Source organism: Salvelinus sp. IW2-2015, linkage group LG5, assembly GCF_002910315.2.
Source record: "Salvelinus sp. IW2-2015 linkage group LG5, ASM291031v2, whole genome shotgun sequence".
NCBI classification, from domain to species: domain Eukaryota; kingdom Metazoa; phylum Chordata; class Actinopteri; order Salmoniformes; family Salmonidae; genus Salvelinus; species Salvelinus sp. IW2-2015.
This window is the reverse complement of record NC_036844.1, coordinates 33,120,126-33,139,864: the sequence shown is the minus strand read 5'-3', so window position 1 is coordinate 33,139,864 and position 19,739 is coordinate 33,120,126. Positions and strand designations below refer to the sequence as shown.

The 19,739-nt window shown below is 41.3% G+C and overlaps 2 protein-coding genes across 3 annotated transcripts; one reads left to right on the top strand and one right to left on the bottom strand.

Annotated features, from left to right (window-relative positions):
* The first annotated feature begins 1,959 nt into the window (after nt 1-1,959).
* LOC111964379 (cysteine protease ATG4A-like) lies at nt 1,960-13,934 on the top strand. Of its 2 annotated transcripts, XM_023988265.2 has the most exons (13): nt 1,960-2,045; nt 2,954-3,064; nt 3,156-3,227; nt 6,836-6,934; nt 10,102-10,203; nt 10,974-11,046; nt 11,262-11,341; nt 11,561-11,796; nt 11,942-12,020; nt 12,134-12,279; nt 12,562-12,618; nt 12,702-12,813; nt 13,060-13,934. In XM_023988265.2, exons 1-13 carry the CDS (start codon nt 2,036-2,038, stop codon nt 13,122-13,124), a joined length of 1,242 nt encoding a protein of 413 aa, XP_023844033.1. In that variant the 5' UTR covers nt 1,960-2,035; the 3' UTR covers nt 13,125-13,934. The 2 variants fall into 2 exon arrangements, with proteins under 2 accessions (XP_023844033.1, XP_023844034.1); XM_023988266.2 differs by lacking the exon at nt 2,954-3,064 and having other exon boundaries at nt 2,001-2,045.
* On the bottom strand, nt 13,633-18,370 carry LOC111964378 (insulin receptor substrate 2-B-like). Its single transcript, XM_023988263.2, has 3 exons — nt 18,104-18,370; nt 15,273-18,010; nt 13,633-14,748 (listed from the first exon to the last, which is right to left on the bottom strand). The coding sequence occupies exons 2-3, from the start codon at nt 17,992-17,994 to the stop codon at nt 14,690-14,692; spliced, it is 2,781 nt and encodes a 926-aa protein (XP_023844031.1). The 5' UTR covers nt 17,995-18,010; nt 18,104-18,370; the 3' UTR covers nt 13,633-14,689.
* Between the last annotated feature and the right edge of the window lie 1,369 nt (nt 18,371-19,739).

Here is a 19,739-nt window from a genome sequence, read left to right as displayed (position 1 = left end):
TCGTTATGTTATTGGTTGATGTAGTTTATAATGGTTTATGTTATTTGTCATGGATGACAAACACATTTGAACTCCATTACCCAAGAGGTAATCCTGTACGTTTGTATCCTGCCATTTACCACTTATGTGAAGCTAGCCACTATAAGGATTAGCCAGCCCCAACGGTGGAATTTGCGGTTCAGCTTCAAAATAAAGTCCTTCATTGAAAGTGACGCAAATGGATACAAATAGTGGAATCATGCCATATTGGGGCTACATAATGCTAAACAAAGTTGAAATGTTGTTATATAAATTAAACAAAAAACAATAATTAGTTAATTTAACAAAACATTTACAAATCACCTGAAGTCGCACTGTGGATGTATTAGACTTCAGAATTGCGTTTGGAGCATACTTACAGTGCGCTCCAAGTATTGGGACAGTGACAATGTTGTTGTTGTTTAGGCTCTGTGCACCAGCACTTTGGATGACTTTGAAATGATAAAATGACTATGAGGTTAAAGTGCAGACTGTCAGCTTTAATTTGAGGGTATTTTCTTCCATATTGGGTGAACCGTTTAGAAATTACAGAACATTTTGTACATAGTCCCCCCATTTTAGGGGACCAAAAGTATTGGTACAAATTCACTTAGACGTGTATTAAAGTACAAAAACAAATGTTATTTGGTCCCATTTTCATAGCACGCAATGATTACATGTTCTACAAACTTGTTGGATGCATTTGCTGTTTGTTGTGGTTGTGTTTCAGATTATTTACAATAGAAATGAATGGTAAATACATGTATTGTGTCATTTTGGAGTAACTTTTATTGTAAATAAAAATAGAACATGTTTCTAAACACTTCTACATTAATGTGGACACTACCATGATTAATGAATGAATTGTGAATAATGATGAGTGACAAAGTTACAGACATAAAAATATCATACCCCCAAGCACATGAGGTTGGTGGCACCTTCTTTCGGCTCGTGATAATGGCTGTTTTAGCATTTTAGCATAGGTGGAATGGTATCAAATACTTTAAATACATGGTGTCCAGGTATTCTGGGGCGGCAGGTAGCCTAGTGGTTAGAGTGTTGGACTAGTTACTGAAAGGTTGCAAGATTGAATCCCCGAGCCGACAAGGAAAAATCTGTCGTTCTGCTCCTGAACAAGGCTGAACCCACTGTTCCTAGGCTGTCATTGAAAATAAGAATTTGTTCTTAACTGACTTGCCTAGTTAAGTAAAGATAAAATAAAAAAAATCAATTTGCACTATTCCAGTCATTATTATGAGCTGTCCTCCCCTCAGCAGCGTCCCGTGCCCCCAAGACATGCTAACCTCTCACCATTACAATAATGGAAGGTTAGCCTTTTTTTGGAGGGGGTATGAAATGTATACCTTTGTAACTTTCTCACTTATCATTGTTCACAATTCATTCAGGATTAACCATAATCATGGTTGACAACTGTCTTCAACTTGATCTTGACTATTGGATAGAGGCCTCATTGCTTTATCAGGTATGCAACATGGTCTCAATACAGTACTTTTTTTGCAATATGAATGTCCAATACACATAGTAGGTTAACTGGTAAGCTTAATGTGGCTCATTTCACAGTGGTTTCAGAGTCTGGCAATTACGACGCTAATATTTGTGTAATCTCTTCACAGTTGTGCTCTGTGGGTGTCACTGAGTAGACTGATACTCAATTTGATTGATCCACAATCCATTGGTAAGGCTGTACAGTGACGTATATTCATGTCCCCAATGCAATTCTGAGATATAATACATACACAGTGCGATTTCAGCTGATTTTGACTTTTGTTTTGTCAAATTAACTAATTATTGTATTTTGTTGAATTTATATAACAACATTCCAACCTTGTTTAGCATGATCTAGTCCAAATATGGCATGATTCTAATATTTGTATCCATTTGCATCGCTTTAAATTAGGGACTGTTATTTTGAAGGCTAACCGCAAATTCCACTATTGTGGCTAATCGTTATTGTGGCTAGCTTCAGATAGGTGTTTTCACCGATGACAGCCGTAGGATGGAGGCAGGTAATAGCCACTAAAAATAATACTTTATTCACATATTGTGCGCCTTTCACTTAGTCCCTTACATGCATTGACAAATCGTGCTGCCATTGGTCCAAAAATGTATTTTCTATAGATGTTGGTCGTTACAACCGACCATGGCTGATGTACAAGTTTAGCCATTGCATTGTTTCTTTGGTGGCCTGTTTTGCTWAATTGTCTACCCGGCGGCTTTCATAACATTTTGAAAGCAGGGCATTGTCAGTGAAAAGTACTTCATGCTTTTCTGAAGTGGGATGAGATTTGTTTTCCCAGAGTGAGTAAGGATGTTATATAATTTGGTCACATACAGTATTGTACTGTAGTAGTTCAATCTAGCCAGTAGATCCGACCTGCTTGCTTAGAAATGCACTAAGGTCAGACAGGCTTCCTGTGTAGATTAAGACGCTGGTGCCAGAAATATCTCGGGAAAAATATCTCAATCCAGGAATGAGAACTGCGTTGTACTTCGAATTGTCCCATTAACCCAACTGTTACACTGAGAAGATTGAACGACTACTATTAAACTAGCAGTCGTTTAATCTTCTTGGTTTAACTTAGATAATGGGATAATTCTGAATACAACGGTACGATTCCTGAGACATTTATCGCACTGCTTTCGCGGGTCTTAATGTACACAGGAAGCCTGTTTCGACCCTAGTGCCGCTGTAAAAAAGTGGGTTGGATCTGCTGGCTATGTACAACCTACATTATTGTGTGTGTGTGATCTGGCAATTACAAATAATTCAGCGAACCTAAATTATAATGTCAAATTGCAGCTATCACCGCATATGAAAAAATGGTGTAAAACTATATTAACTAGTGTATCTCACATCATGTATGTTTCTTGACAAGTTTTTTTCATGTCTCCCCTTTTCCATTTCTCGTTGAAGTATTAGCCAAGTATGAAAACCAGATAAACGTGTTTTCGGAGTTCCTTGAAGACTTGCCTGACACAGATGAACCTGTGTGGGTTTTAGGAGAGTGTTACAATGCTAAAACAGGTAGACTGGCATCTTCTAGCAGTCATATTGTGATGTCTATGTGGGGGGAAACTGAATGAAGGCATGACAGTCTTTCATGTTGTGTTCACAGGAAAGACGGAGCTACTATCAGACGTCCACTCGCGGTTATGGTTTACCTACAGGAAGAAATTCTCTCCCATAGGTGAGTGAAACGGGCAGATGTTATGTAAATCTGATTGTTGGCTACCCAGCTAACAATTCTATGGAGAGAGAGAGAGAATGTTTTTGTAATGTTCCCCTAATGTTTGAGTGTCCAGTTTTAGGGGTATATTCTATCTATGTTGGCAACATCCTTCTGTGAACGTTTTTATAATGTTTTGGTGTTAAAAGTTAGGAGAACGTTCCCGTAATATCAAGCAGAACTTATCTAGAACATGGTTACAATGTTCTCAGAATATGCAACAATACTGTTCTAMATGTGTTTTATGGGACTTTGAAAGAACATTCCTGTGTCCAGTTTTCTGAGGGTTAGGAGAATATTCCGTCAACGTCCCACAAAACATACACAGAACATGGTTTCATGTTCTTAGAATGTAAGATATTAATGTTCTAGACACGTTTCATGGGAATGTTGCAAGAACATTTCTGTGTATCTGGTATCAGGATGGTCCCAAAGAAACTTTCTCCAAAAATGTTTGTTTCATTACACATCATGCCTTGTTAGTGTTGCCAAGCCCATCAAGCTCCTGATTGGTGAACCACTGATTCATTCAAAAATATTTTTGTCTGTTGGCAAGGTTAGGGATATTCACACACACACAGTGCTTTTAACATAGTGTTTTCAACTTGCATATTTTACACACTTTGCCAAACATGATTACGTTGTGTATGTTCATATATATACAATAATAATTATACAAATATTTTATTGATCATAGTGATTCAGGAGTATCATTAAAACAGGTTAATATGCCCCACCAATGTTAGACCACTATACAAAATGTAATTTAATTGCTGAAATAAGTAAMTAAAGTCAATGATGAGAATAGTCAGATTAACTGACACCTGACACAGACATATGGTGGCATGGCAGGTTGTGAGTTCAAATCCCAGTTGAGGACATGTTGAATAATAATTATTGTATAAATMAACATGCACAATGTAATAGAGGTCGACCGATTATGATTTTTCAATGCCGATACCCATACRGATTATTGGAGGACCAAAAAAAGCCAATACCGATTAATCGGACGTTTAAAAAAAAAAATCTATTTGTAATAATGACAATTACAACAATACTGAATGAACACTTATTTTAACTTAATATAAACATCAATAATCAATTTAGCTATAATAATGAAAATGTTAATTTGGTTTAATAATGAAAAAACCAAAGGTGTTTGGAGAAGAAAGTTAAGTGCAATATGTGTCATGTAAGGAAAGCTAAGTTTAAGTTTCCTTGCTCAGAACATGAGAACATGATGAAAGCTGTGGTTCCTTTTAACAATGAGTCTTACAATATTCCAGGTAAGAGGTTTTAGGTTGTAGTATTGATTGGACTATTTCTTCTCTATCATTTTTAATTTCATACCTGTTGACTATTGGATGCTTATAGGCACTTTAGTAATTGCAGTGTAACATATAGCTTCCCGTCCCTCTCCTCCTACGCTGGGCTCGAACGAGGAAACATTGACAACAGCACCCTCGAAGCAGCGTTCCATGCATGAGCAAGGGGAACAACTACTCCAAGTCTGAGAGCGAGTGGACGTTGAAAGCTATTAGCACGCCACGCGCTAACTAGCTAGCATTTTCACATCGGTTACAACACTATCTCGGGAGTTGATAGCTTGAAGTCAAAACAGCAAGCTGCTGGCAAACGCACTGAAAGTGCTGTTTGAATGAATGCTTACGGCTGCTGGCCTACATCACTCAGACAGACTGAATCTATCCAAAATCCATAGACTTAATTATAACATCATAACACATAGAATAAGAGATTAGGTATTAATATGGTCGAATCGGAAAACTATCTCTCGAAACAAAAACATTTATTCTTTTAGTGAAATACGGAACCGTTCGTATTTTATCTAACGGGTGGCATCCATAAGTCTAATATTCTGTTACATTTGCACAACCTTCAATGTTATTTATAATTAACGTAAATTCTGGAATTAAGTTTGCAACGAGCAGGCGGCCAAATGTTGGCATATACCCTGAACTTGCGTGCATGAACGCAAGAGAAGTGACACAATTTCACTGGTTAATATTGCCTGCTAACCTGGATTTCTTTTAGCTAAATATGCAGGTTTAAAAAATATATACTTCTGTTTTAAGAAAGGCATTGATGTTTATGGATAGGTACAAGTCGTGCAACGATTGTGATTTTTTTTCGCAAATGCGCTTTTGTTAAATCATCTCCCGTTTGGCGAAGTTGTCTGTTTTGTTTAGGAAGAATAATCTTCACACAGTTGCAACGAGCCAGGCGGCCAAACTGCTGCATATACCCTGACCTGTTGCAAGAGAAGTGACCAAATGAAATTCATGTTAGAAGCAATATTACTAAATATGCAGGTTTAAAAAATATATACTTGTGTATTGATTTTAAGAAAGGCATTGATGTTTATGGTTAGGTACTTTTTCGGAGTGCGCACGCATCGATTATATGCAACGCAGGACACGCTAGATAAACTAGTAATATATACCATGTGTAGTTAATAGTGATTATGATTGATTGATTTTTTTTATTAAGATAAGTTATGCTGAGCTAGTGACTTACCTTGGCTTCTTACTGCATTCACATAACAGGCAGGCTCCTCGTGGAGTGCAATGAGAGGCAGGTGGTTAAAGTGTTGGACTAGTTAACTGTAAGGTTGCAAGATTGAATCCCCGAGCTGACAAGGTAAAATTCTGTCGTTCTGCCCCTGAACAAGGCAGTTAACCCACCTTTCCTAGGCCGTCATTGAAAATAAGACTGTGTTCTTAACTGACTTGCCTAGTTAAATAAAGGTGTTAAAAAATATGTATTTTTTWWAAATAAAAWATTAGAAAATACCGATTTCAGATTGTTATGAAAACTTGAAATCGGCCCTAATTAATCGGCCATTCCGATTAATCGGTCGACCTCTACAATGTAATCATGTATGTCATATGTACGTTGAAAACACTATGTTAAAAGCACTGTGTGTGAYTATCCCTAACCTTGCCAACAGCGTTACCCATAGACTTCCAGTCATTGCGCTATCTGCTACCATGCTTTTCAATACTAGCAGATATCCATAGACTTCCAGTCATTGCGCTAACACTAGTTAGCATTGGTTCAGGAAACTACCTCTAACTTAATTTATACTGGACACAGAGACAAAAAAAACGGTATTCACAAGTACATCTGACTCTGGAGAAGATGATGAAGGGCCTCATTGCCAAAATCCCAAAGTATCCATTTAAGGGTGGCAGGTAGCCTAGCGGTTAGAGGCAAGCCAGCAACCGGAGGATTGCCAGTTAGAATCCCGGGATTGACAGGAAAAATATTTGGGAAGTAAACTGGCATCCAGAGGGTTGCTGGTATCAAATCCTAGATGCTATTGCCTGCCATTGTGCCTTTGAGCTAGGCACTTAACCCCCCACACAACAGCTCCCCGGTTGCCAAGCGTGGTCACCRGCAGCCACCCACACCTTTCCAAAACCTCTATATGTACATGTCTCTTTTGGAGGAGTTGGGTTAATAGCGGAAGTCAGATTTGGGTTGGACCTTGTGTGCAATTGACCAATTAAGTGCTCTTAATCTTAAGTGTCTATCTTGGTTTGATCCAGGGGGAACAGGCCCCTCTTCAGATGCAGGCTGGGGATGCATGCTACGCTGTGGGCAGATGATCCTTGCACAGGCCCTGGTATGCTCACAGTTGGGACGAGGTGAGGAGGGGACAGGATCATGCATGGGGTGGGGACGTATAGAATTGCATTAGCAAAGGGGGTATTTATACAGTGCATTCGGGAAGTATTCAGACCCCTTGACTTTTRCCACATTTTGTTACGTTACAGTCTTATTCTAAAATGGATGAAATTATATTTTTTCCCTTATCAATCTATACACAATACCCCATCATGACAAAGTGAAAAATATTTTTTTGAAATGTTTGCAAATGTATTAAAAAAAAKAACATATGCCTTATTTACATAAGTATTCAGACCCTTTGCTATGAGACTCAAAATTGAACTCAGGTACATCCTGTTTTCATTGATCATCCTTGAGATGTTTCTACAACTTGAGTCCACATGTGGTAAATTCAATTGATTGGACGTGATTTGGAAAGGCACACACCTGTCTATAGGCACATATCTGGGGAAGGGTACCAAAAAATGTCTGCAGCATTGAAGGTCCCCAACAACACAGTGGCCTCCATCATTCTTAAATGGAAGAAGTTTGGAACCACTAAGACTCTTCCCAGAGCTGCATCCTGGCCAAACTGAGCAATCGGGGGAGAAGGGCCTTGGTCAGGCAGGTGACCAAGAACCTGATGGTCACTCTGACAGAGCTCCAGAGTTCCTCTGTGGAGATGGGACAACCATCTCTGTAGCATTCCATTAATCAGGCCTCTATGGTATAGTGGCCAGACGGAAGCCACTCTTCAGTAAAAGGCACATGACAGCCCGCTTAGACTTTGCCAAAAGGCACCTAAAGGACTCTCAGACCATGAGAAAAAAGATTCTCTGGTCTGATGAAACCAAAATTGAACTCTTTGTCCTGAATGCCAAGCGTCACATCTGGAGGAAACCTGGCACCATCCCTACGGTAAAGCATGGTGGTGGCAGCATCACGCTGTGGGGATGTTTTTCAGKGGCGGGGACTGGGAGACTAGTCAGAATCAAGGGAAAYATAAATGGAGCAAGGTACAGAGAGATCCTTGATGAAAACCTGCTCAGGACCTGGGGCGAAGGTACACCTTCCAACAGGACATCAACCCTAAGCACACAGCCAAGACAGTGCAGGATTGACTTTGGGACAAGTCTCTGAATGTCCTTGAGTGGCCCAGCCAGTGCCCGGACTTGAACCCGATCGAACATCTCTGGAGAGACCTTGAAATTGCGGTGCAGTGATGCTCCCCATCCAACCTGACAGAGATTGAGAGGATCTGCAGAGAGGAATGGGAGAAACTCCACAAATACAGGTTTGCTAAGCTTGTTGCGTCATACCCAAGAAGTATCTAGGCTGTAATCGCTGCCAAAAAAAAGTGCTTTAAGAAAGTACTGAGTAAAGGGTCTGAATACTATTTTCTACATTGTAGAATAATAGTGAAGACATCAAAACTATGAAATAACACATATGGAATCATGTAGTAACCAAAAAAGTGTTAAACAAATTCTTCAAAGTAGCAGCCACCCTTTGCCTCGATGACAGCTTTACACACTCTTGACATTCTCTCAACCAGCTTCACCTATAAAGCTTTCCAACAGTCTTGAAGGAGTTCCCACATATGCTGAGCACTTGTTGGCTGCAATAAACAGGTGTGCCTTGTTAAAAGTTATATTGTGGAATTTATTTCCTTCTTAATGCYTTTGAGCCAATCAGTTGTGTAGGGTGGGTATACAGAAGATAGCCCTATTTTGTAAAAGACCATGTCTGTATTATGGCAAGAACAGTTCAAATAAGCAAAGAGAAACGTCAGTCCATTATGACTTTAAGACATGAAGGTTAGTCAATATGGAAAATTTCAAGAACTTTGAAAGTTTCTTCAATTGTAGTCACAAAAACCATCAAGCGCTATGATGAAACTGTCTCTCATGAGGACCACCACAGGAAAGGAAGACCCAGAGTTACCTCTGCTATAGAGGATACGTTCATTAGAGTTACCAGCCTCAGAAATTGCAGCCCAAATTAATGCTTCACAGAGTTCAAGTAACAGACACATCTCAACATCAACTGTTCAGAGGAGACTGCGTGAATCAGACCTTCATGGTCGAATTGCTGCAAAGAAACCACTACTAAAGGACACCAATAATAAGAAGAGACTTGCTTGGGCCAAAAAACACAAGCAATGGACATTAGACTGGTGGAAATCTGTCCTTTGGTCTGAGTCCAAATTTGAGAATTTTGGTTCCAACCACCATGTCTTTGTGAGACGTAGAGTAGGTGAACGGATCTCCGCATGTGTGGTTCCCACCTTGAAGCATGGAGGAGGAGGTGTGATGGTGTAGGTGTGCTTTGCTGCTGACACTGTCTGTGATTTTATTTAGAATTCAAGGCACACTTAACCAGCATGGCTACCATACCATTCTGCAGCGATATGCCATCCCATCTGGTTTGCGCTTGGTGGGGACTATTATTTGTTTTTCAAAAGGACAATGACCCAACACACCTCCAGGCTGTGTAAGGGCTATTTGACCAAGAAGGAGAGTGATGGAGTGCTGCATCAGATGACCTTGCCTCCACAATCACCCAACCTCAACTCAGTTGAGATGGTTTGGGATGAGTTGGACCGCAGAGTGAAGGAAAAGCAGCCAACAAGTCCTCAGCATACGTGGGAACTCCTTCAAGACGGTTGGAAAAGCATTCCAGGTGAAGGTGGTTAAGAGAATGCCAAGAGTGTAAAGCTGTCATCAAGGCAAAGGGTGGCTACTTTGAAGAATCTCATATCAAATATWTTTTGGTTTGTTAACACTTTTTTGGTTAATACATGATTTCATATGTGTTATTTCATAGTTTTGATGTCTTCACAACTATTCTACAGTGTAGAAAATAGTACAAATAAAGAAAAACCCTTGAATGAGTAGGTGTGTTCAAACTTTTGACTGGTACTGTATGTAAAAAAAATTCGAAACCTTTTTTTGCTTTGTCATTATGGGGTATTGTGTGTAGATGAGGGGGGGAAACAATTTAATCAATTTTAGAAAATTAAATCAAAAACAAAATTTGGAAAAAGTCAAGGGGTCTGAATACTTTCCGAATGCACTATATGTGAAGGATTCATCTGGTCATGATATGTGTTCTACGATGTAATCAATTCAACAAAAGAGAAAAGGGTTTTATTAGATAGGGTATGGGAATGACACAGTGATTGTGGCCTGTTTTCCTGCTGTAGCCTGGCGTTGGAGGGCAGAGGGAGGACAGCCGGAGAAGTACCATCGTATCCTCCACTGTTTCCTGGATAGGAAAGACAGCTGTTACTCCATACACCAAATGGGTAAGAGAGAGTCCTAGCCTAACCCTGCCTTTACCTTGGTCTGACCACACGTACAGTACCCTGAATCAGCAGATGAAAGAGTGTTTTCTATCACATTCCTATCATTTTCTGGATGACTGTCCTCAAAAGTAAAAATGTGTAACTTGAAGGAACATCAAATAGCATGATGAATCAATGACCGGCTAGACAGGCTAGAAAGAAGCGAAGACAAACCAGGGATGTAGGCCTGCAAAAATAGTTTGAATAGTAGGTGCAATTTCAACATTTTTGTTGTGCATCATTCATTTTTTGGTTTGTTATGTCAGTCACTGACAGCCACTCAATTAGTTCATGTCAGCTAACATTTGTTAGATTGGTAAATTAGTCCAGGGGCCAGCTATCTAAACTTGTGGTAATCTTGGTTGAATTACCAKCCTGGCAGCCCCCATTGATTTTGTTAGTCACTCTCACTCAGATATCTTATTAAAAACTGCAAACATTTCTCTCCAACTTATGGCAAAATGTGTAGAATTTCAGGAAATAAGATGTAAAACGACACTTTTTTTCTCTGCCCCATGGAAAAATTTGTAGATTCAGGAAATTAACTCAAACTTTTTCTCTCCGCTGTCAAGAGAGCCGCTAAAATGTTTTGCTCACAAGGTGAGGATATGGGTACGCAGACCCGCTAGCCACTGCGCGCCGCCCATGATGAGTTCAGATGTTGTTGTGGCCCCCACCCCCATCAAAGTGGAGTGAACTTGGTATTCATTTTTGGGTTTTTCTACTTGCAGCTCAGATGGGAGTTGGTGAAGGAAAGTCTGTAGGAGAGTGGTATGGCCCAAACACAGTTGCACAAGTGCTCAAGTAAGTATTTTCTATGCATGTTTTAAGACTGATCTATTCATATCTAATCTCTCGTGGACAGATTCACGTGTAACCGGAAGTGACAACTTTCGAGAATTGTACTTCTGGGTAACCGAGATTAATTCATTTCAGAATATTTGATTGTCAGATGTTAGTAGTGTGACCTCTAGCACAAATAAGTTTGTGGCATAAATAAACCTATTATCTCTCGTCAGGAAACTTGCGCTATTTGATGACTGGAATTCTCTTGCTGTGTATGTGTCAATGGACAACACCGTGGTGATCGAGGACATCAGTACGTTTTTTRCCTCACTTGCTAAATATATACAGTGCATTCGGAAAGTATTCTAACCCCTTGACTTTTCCACATTTTGTTAAGTTACAGCCTTATTCTAAAATGTATTTTTWWWAAAGAATCCTCAGCAATCTATATACAGTACCCTATAATGACAAAGCGGAATCACAAAGCTGTGATTCCAAAGACACAAAGGTTTTCTTTCCATGTCCTTTCCAGAAAAGCAGTGTCGCCAGGCAAGCAGTGAGAGCAGATTGCGGCCGAGACCCTGTGGCTGGCAGGAACCCTTCACCTCTAGGGAAACACCAGAACAAGCCTGTTCTCACACGGATGGGAACAGAGCCACGACGTGTCCACATTCCCAGTCTCATTCTGACTGGAGACCCCTACTGCTGGTCATACCACTCCGCATGGGAATCAACCACATCAACCCTGTATACATCCAGGCCCTCAAGGTACTGGGCCATCAATGCTTTCTGTGATGGGATTGGGAATTTCTCTTATTATTCAATTGATACTAAACTACTATGCAATATTCCTGCATTTACTGTTGCCTTTAAATAGTTATACTGTACTGACTCCATGTGTTGTCCCATTCAGGAGTGTTTTAAAATGCCACAGTCCTGCGGTGTGCTGGGAGGAAAGCCCAATCTGGCCTATTACTTCATCGGCTTTGTAGGTGAGTCTAAGAGGAAACCGGAACTGAAGGTTCCCAAATAGGTAGTAACAAAAGGAGCTCAACCTGTGAGTTGTCTAGCCACCGTGTTCAGCAGGCCTTCTTGTGTCCTCCAGGAGAGGAGCTGATCTACCTGGACCCCCACACCACCCAGTCAGCCGTGGAGTCAGAGGCTGGCAGTGGAGTGGACGACCAGAGCTACCACTGTCTGAGGAGCCCACGTCGCATGAAGATCACCAACCTGGACCCCTCTGTGGCCCTGGTGAGAGCTGAACCCACACGCCGACCACCACAACCTGTTATACCACTGAGCCTCCTATCTCCTGGGCCTTGTTTTCATAGTTGATTTTTAAGTGCATGGTGGTGTGTTCTAAAAAGTTGCTCTAATGGGAATTTTGTATACTGTGGTGATGATTTTGTATACTGTGGTGATGATTTTGTATACTGTGGTGATGATTTTGTATACTGTGGTGATGATTTTGTATACTGTGGTGATTTTGCCACATAATTGCAAATCAAAATTCTGTCTTTTTTCCCCCCCAAGGGATTTTTTTGTAAGAGTGAAGATGACTTTGACAGTTGGTGTAACCTGGTCCAGCAGGTAAGAGTCATCCACTCAAGTCACAATTGGATGTAGATGGATATTGTCCGGTGGTTGAGACCCATGTCGTTGTCCTTTTTAAGGAGATCCAGATGAAGAGGAACCTGAGGATGTTTGAGCTGGTGGAGAATCACCCGCCCCACTGGCCCCCCTTCGTTCCTCCCACCAAACCAGAGGTCCAGACCACAGGGGCAGGTATGAGCTTACCCACCAGACAGATCCACTAATATTACACCAATAACAAGCAATCCTTGCTGCAAATATCAAGCTTCCACTCTCTGGTATTTCCCTATATTGTTTCGAAGTGACAGTATAGGTCTATACATTTATTTCTTGAACCTCATTGAAACTCCTATGTAGTGTTTAAACTCAACTGAAACATACTAACCAAAATGAAGTGTGTTGTGTCAAACTGATTACTGTTGTACTCTTTTCGAACAGAGTTCATCGAATCAACCGACAAGCTGTTTGAGTCTGAAGAGGAGTTTGAGATCCTCAACGTGTGAGCAGCAGTGATTGGGTAGATTACCTTGGCTCCCATGTTCCATACTGTGCTGTAGAAGTGCCTCAGAAAAACACCAAGCACAAACTGCTTACCACTTTCCAAAAAAACACTAACAACCCAGCAAGAGACAATAAAAACTAGGAAAGATCCTAGACAACTTGAGACAGAATTTGTTATTTTTTACTTTTTTAAATTATTTATATTTCTTAATTTTGGGGGGGATAATACTTTTTTTTAACTGCATTGTTTAAGGGCTTGTAAGCATTTCACTGTAAGGTCTACACCTGTTGTATTTGGCGCATGTGACAAATAAAATTTGATTTGAAGTCAGGAACATGGTGTATACAGTAAATACAAGCTTGGACTGTCTAATTTTTATGTTGTAACCAGGAAACAAAGCCAGAGACCATGGTTGTCTCTACATGAAACAGGCTTTCTTTGTCTGTGTTAGACTTGTTTAATGAACAAGAGAGACGGAAGACCGTTCAGATGCATGAACCGCATTGTACTGTAAGATGTACAGTGAGACTACACCTCTGCTGCAGCAGGGAAAGGACCTAGMTGAAGACAGGCACGAGGATATGTCTGAAGAAGCTATTTCCTCAGCACGCACTACCTCCTGACGCCAGGAGACAGAAATATGCAGACAGTGTTAAAATACAAAACATACAACTAATAACTTGTTTATTAAGAAAAGTGCCTCTGGAATATATTTGTGTTCAATGGTTGGGGAGGGTAAGGGTTTTCCCAAGGTGTGGGATGTGGAACACTCATGTAAATATGCCTGACAATAAAGATATTTCAATACTTTGTTGAGCCTCAGGGTTGATATTGCCTCTTAGTGCCATGTTCCTCACGTGTCATGTAGAAATGGAATGTGTAGACTAGAGCCTGGAGTGATCATTAGCAAAACTACCTCCTACTGTGATTAACCTAACCCTCCCTCTTTTTCCGGCTAACCCTTGTCCACCGATTTGATTAGGATCTCTGTTTGGAGATATCTTTTTTACGGACTAATCTTCCAAAAGTCCTTAATGATGAATTGTACTACGATAGGATAGTTATTGTCCCTGTAACCCCACTGTATAAGTACTGATGATGGTAGCCTGAGGAAGGAACATTAACTATTACCTCTGTGGTGGAAATGGCATTAATTACCTCTGTGGTGGAAATGGCATTATGAAGGTTATAGTATTAGCTGTTGTCCAACCAGCCCAGTAAATGAAGACAAGCTGTGGATAACAGCATTAGCTATATTTTAATGGTATAATTACATCCATTAATGGTATAAAAGCATTAAAGGGTGCAATCACCAGGGCCCAGATTCACAAAATCTTTAAGACATTTCTTAACTGCCATTTTTCCCTTAACTATAGATTTAAGAAAGTTAAGAAAAGTTGCTATTCCTCAAAAAGGTTATTGGAAAAAATCTTTAAATATTGTTCTGGAATTGCACAAACAAACATTTTATTTTTTCTTAAGAGTTTTTGCGTAATAAATGTTTTGTGAATATGGGCCCAGGGCATGGTAATTAAATACAAAATAAGGCACAATTTTTTTACATTTTCATAACCCAAAGGTGCTGACTTCCGTCCAGGTACAGAGCAAACGATCCAGTAAATGCCCTGTGAAAAATGTGAAAAGAAAATGAAAACATCCTCTCTTGATTCATGAAAAATACAAATAATTCAGGCCTATACAACAAAAAGTATATCCTTCCAGTTGACAACCAATACATTGCCTGAAGACTCACAACTTTCACTTTACTTCACACAAAAAATCTGCTGATTTCAATCTTGAACAAACCACACAATTATGAACAAGAAATACTTTTAACAAATGACAACATTTACTTGAACAGTGCAGATCAAATATTTTCTAAGAGAAAACATCCCACTTGTTGTACTCTGTGCCATATGCAAAGGAGTACAAGGCATGGAACTGGTACCCAGACTAGCAACAACCACCAAAAGTAAAGAAACATGACAGACATTTTTTATATGAACAATTCCACTGAGTACAAATAACTTGTTTATTTGATCATTATCATCCTATAAACAACAAGGCTGAGTATTCACAATCTGGTTGATTCAATAATGAATCGATTCAAAAGCACCACTGACACTTTTTAACCTGTCCTCTTACTCACTGTCATCAGTATTGATACACAAGGGGAGACAAGAACACAGCCAACGTCTGGTGGCAGCAGTCTGTCCTGTTGATGTGGGGAGGTCTATGCCAGTGTAGAGCCCGGGTCCAGACCCACTCTCTCTGGGACTGGTACGTGCAGGAAGTGGAGAAGTGACCTCATCAGTATGCAAAGGGACATCACAGGTGGCACACTGATCATCCCTCAGGTAAAGAGCAATGTAGTTGAGACGATCTGTTGAAATCTGGATAGACTCAGTTTGAGTGGGCAGGTCACTATCTTCAACCCCATGCTGGTCCAAGGACAAACCAGTGACATTCAACACAGGCACATCTGATAGGTTCAGCAGCACATCACTGCTTGGATGAGAAGAGTGACGAGGCGAGCTACAGAGAGGGTTTCTACTGTTCCATTCATCTGCAGAGCAGTGATGTGCTGCAGGATGACACATGGAGACATAGTCATCATGTTCACAGTTCCTCTGTGAGGGAGACTGGTTAGAGCTTGGCAGAGAGGAATAGGAGCTGTAGGACTTAAGAGCCTCCGGTGAGCCATGTGTATGACCATCCATGTGGCTCCCGAGAGACATGTTCATGTATTCATCACACACTAAATGATCAACATCACTGAGGCTGTCCTTTGCTGGTGAACAGCTACGTGGAAGCATTATCATGTAGCCCTGGGGCCCCAGCTGGTCTGAGGGGAACATGGTAGCACTAGGTGTTTGAAGAGGAGTGGGGGTCACATTGTAATCTGAAGGGATGTCATCTGTATAATGAGGACCTGGTCCACAAGTCATTGGCATATAACTTTCCCCCACTGGGAGTTTACTCTGATTGTAGATATGGAGGAAGGGGCGCTTGGATGAGAGGTATTTTTCGTGTTTTGGAGTGCATGAGGTGGTTTGGTGGTATTGTCTGGAATGTTCAGGCTTAGACGTTTCCACATCACAGCGATCTCCTTGATTAGTCCCGGCCACAGCCGTTACCTGCAAATCCATGGACACGTAGTCAGTCAAGCTGTTCTCATCAATGAGTGTGGTGTTAAACAGTGAGTCAGGGGTGTTACTCCTGGACAACTGAAAGACACATGGGTTGGAGCACAAATCCTCAGCGCAGACAGAGCCTCTGTCGCTGGAAGAACCAAAGACTGAAGTGTCCGAGGGCCAGGGGTGTGTATCAGAGCCTCTGTCGCTGGAAGAACCAAAGACTGAAGTGTCAGAGGGCCAGGGGTGTGTATCAGAGTCATTGCCACTGCTGCTGGATACACTGATGGTGGTGGAGATGCATGCACAGTGACTGAGGCTCTCTTCAAGGCTTTTACTGATGCAGACATTACGGAGAGCCAAGGTGCCAGTCCCTGGGCTGATCAGTTGATTCATTGTTCCCTCTCCATGGCTAGAAGTTCGATTGGGGCTGTGGCCTCCATCTCCTTTATTTTTCTGTGGGGACGGTTTGCTCACAACAGTTTCCACCCTTATAGAGCGCTGTAACCCAGTCAGGCTGGGTGGGAGGTTGCCATGGTGTTGACGTCGTGTGGTGACTACGGCACAGGGGTTTGATGGGAATGACTGACTCTTGCTCCGAGGCCTGAAATCGGGGATGGCCCTCAGGGCTCTCATGGCCTCCAGGATTGTCTCATGCATGTTCTGAGCCACCACAGGGTCCCCTGATTCTACCTGCATCCAGATCTCCCCAGGCCCAGTGGAGGACGAGCGGCCCACCTCCATAAAGAAGAAGCTCTCGGAGTGACCACAGCGACGGACATTCATCAGAGGCAGGTTCACAGACGTCATCTCAGAGCACATCTTCACCAGGTGAATGGTCTTGGCAGAGAGACACAGCCGGCACACTCCTATCAGGTTCTTGGTTTGTCCTAAACCTTTGGGCTTTACAATCACCTGCCACACCTCCTTGAAGATGGCTCCAGGAGAGATGGTCCAGTATCCATCATCCAACTCCTCAGCGTCCCGGTACTCCTTTTTCTCCTGGATCACCAGATCACTCAGAGCCAGGTACCAATCCTCTTGCTCCTCCTCATTCTCCGCTATCATGACAAAGTGCTCATCCTTAGTGTACAGGGCTATCAGGTGCTTGTGTTTAGAATCTACCCTTTTACTAACAGTGAAACATTGATACAGATAAATCACCTTCTTAGGAGAACCCACAGCACTAGGAGATTTACAAACGGATTTCATTCCATTTCTAAATTTCTTCTCACTATCATAGTACTCCAAGCGGCTGGGGCCTGTGTCACTTGGCCCTCTCAAGACAAAAAATCTCTTGTGGCTGTGTTTCATCTTTCTCAGGTATCCAGACTTCCATACATCTCTAGCCTCAACACCAGAGCAAACTGTGGTAGTGACAGCTAAGGCCATGGCAGATGCAGAGYCAGTCGGGTCATGGGAAACACCACCAGAGTCAGGTACCTCATAGACACAGGATGATGACAACTCTCTCACTGTATTATCTAGAGGGTTCTTCTTAAGTAACAGATTATGGCCATGGCTATAGTACTGCTTATGATGCCTCTTCAACTGGAGAACTTGGAGGGGCGGTGGTGATGCTGCCTCTAGCTGACGGTGAGCACTGCTGCTGAGGGAAGATGATGGTGGTGGTGGTGATGATGATGTTGTTGATGTTGTAACTTTCAGAGCTCGTGAATCGCAGCTATGGGAAACATTTCCTAAATCCATACCGCTGCTCTCTGGTGTTTTCGGCATCGTCAAAGCGCCATTCCTGCGAAAACAAAAAACTATTGGTGCTCAGTAACTTAGTTTGTGCATGCTTCATACATGTTTCATGTTTAGATTTTTAAATACATGTCCTTACCTGTTCGGGTAAGCAGCAGGTACTTCGCGAATAAAAACAACACTTGCTGTGCAATTGCAGTAAAAACGAATAAATCCCTAAATGCTCCTGAAGGCAGGCTGCACTTCGGTCAAACGAAAACAACTCTGTCTGCGTTTCGATTGGGTCCGTGCTATAGGGGATCCTTGGGAAGTCCGTACCCCAAATTGAAGTTGACATTTAACATTGTATTAAGGTAGGGGTTAAGGTAAGGGTTATTGAGTTAAGGTTAGTGTTAGGATTTAGGATATGGACGTCCCGAGGAMCCCATATTGATTGGTCAGGCTGTACGGTTTACCAGAACAGTCACAGATCGAGTGATTCCGAACATTTAAAAAAGTTAATTGATCAATTTATTTTGCCTCTGGCTTCGACGATAGTTGGGGTATCTTTGAACACTCTATAAAAATATATGCAACGTAAAATATTTCTTTTTAACAAAAGTTACCAGCGTGACAACTCGAGGCTGTAGGATGTGTATTTTTGCGTTTCTTATAATTGACTCGTGGAGGTGATTGGCTATATACCTATTGTTATACATCATCTCTCTATTTCAGTGTTTTGGAGCTATTATTATTATTATTATTAGCTGTTATATAATAGCAATAAGGCCCGAGAGGGTGTGGTATATGACCGATATACCAAGGCTAAGGGCTGTTCTTAACTCGACGCAATGTGGAGTGCCTTGATACAGCCCTTAGCCGTGGTATATTGGCCATGTACCACAAACCCCTGACGTGCCTTATTGCTATCATAAACTGGTTACCAACGTTGTTAGAGAAGTAAAAATAAATGTTTTGTCATACCCATGGTATACGGTCTGATATACCCCGGCTGTCAGCCAATCAGCATTCAGGGTTTTAATCACCCAGTTTATATTTTGCAACAAATCTGCTTTATAATCTCAAGGGACAGTGCTAGATACCCGCGTAGAGTTGACKATATATTCTGTCTCACTCACGGATTTAATGCAAATGTTAATCCATTATGCCCTTCTTAATGTGGATAGCCTGTGTGTAGGATTATCTATATGCCTCTATGGCCTCATTCCGTTCTCTATATGGTGTACCTATACTTTCAGCCTTGGGGGGGGGGTAACGTAGAGCCTGCTGGAGCTCAGATGAAAAACACTGGGATCAGTTTCTGATACTGTAGAATGTCACTTTGCCCACTGGCCAACTGATGCAAAACAAAGGTATACGTTTGATACATGTTTTATTTATTCCTCTACACAGCCTTTTATTGCATTGTTGCATCACCAGATATTGTACTTGCAGGGCCCACCATCTCAAGCACTGTGTGACAAAACCAACCATTGGCAATTCAAATTCCATTTATTTTGAGATGCAGACGATGATGATAGGTAAAACCACTGTTTTCTCATCTCAAGGGAACAACCTATAGAGAAGCATTTCAGACGGCTCAGTAGGATCGGCTAGAGACGGCTACAACTACATAGTAGGTCATGAAATGTAGATTCAGTTTCTCGTTGCAATACTCTATCATATTTACAGATGAACAGGTAAATAAATACTATAGACATGTACAACCCTTATATAACTCTTGTATGTTATTAGATATTTGCCCCACGTTCGTTTGTTTGTTTGTTTGTTTATTT

Excerpts from the sequence above, each read along its gene's own strand:
- LOC111964379 (XM_023988265.2), top strand. Across the intron at positions 12,021-12,133 it reads TTACTTCATCGGCTTTGTAG|GAGAGGAGCTGATCTACCTG; the intron begins GTGAGTCTAAGA and ends TGTGTCCTCCAG. Across the intron at positions 12,280-12,561 it reads TGGACCCCTCTGTGGCCCTG|GGATTTTTTTGTAAGAGTGA; the intron begins GTGAGAGCTGAA and ends TTCCCCCCCAAG.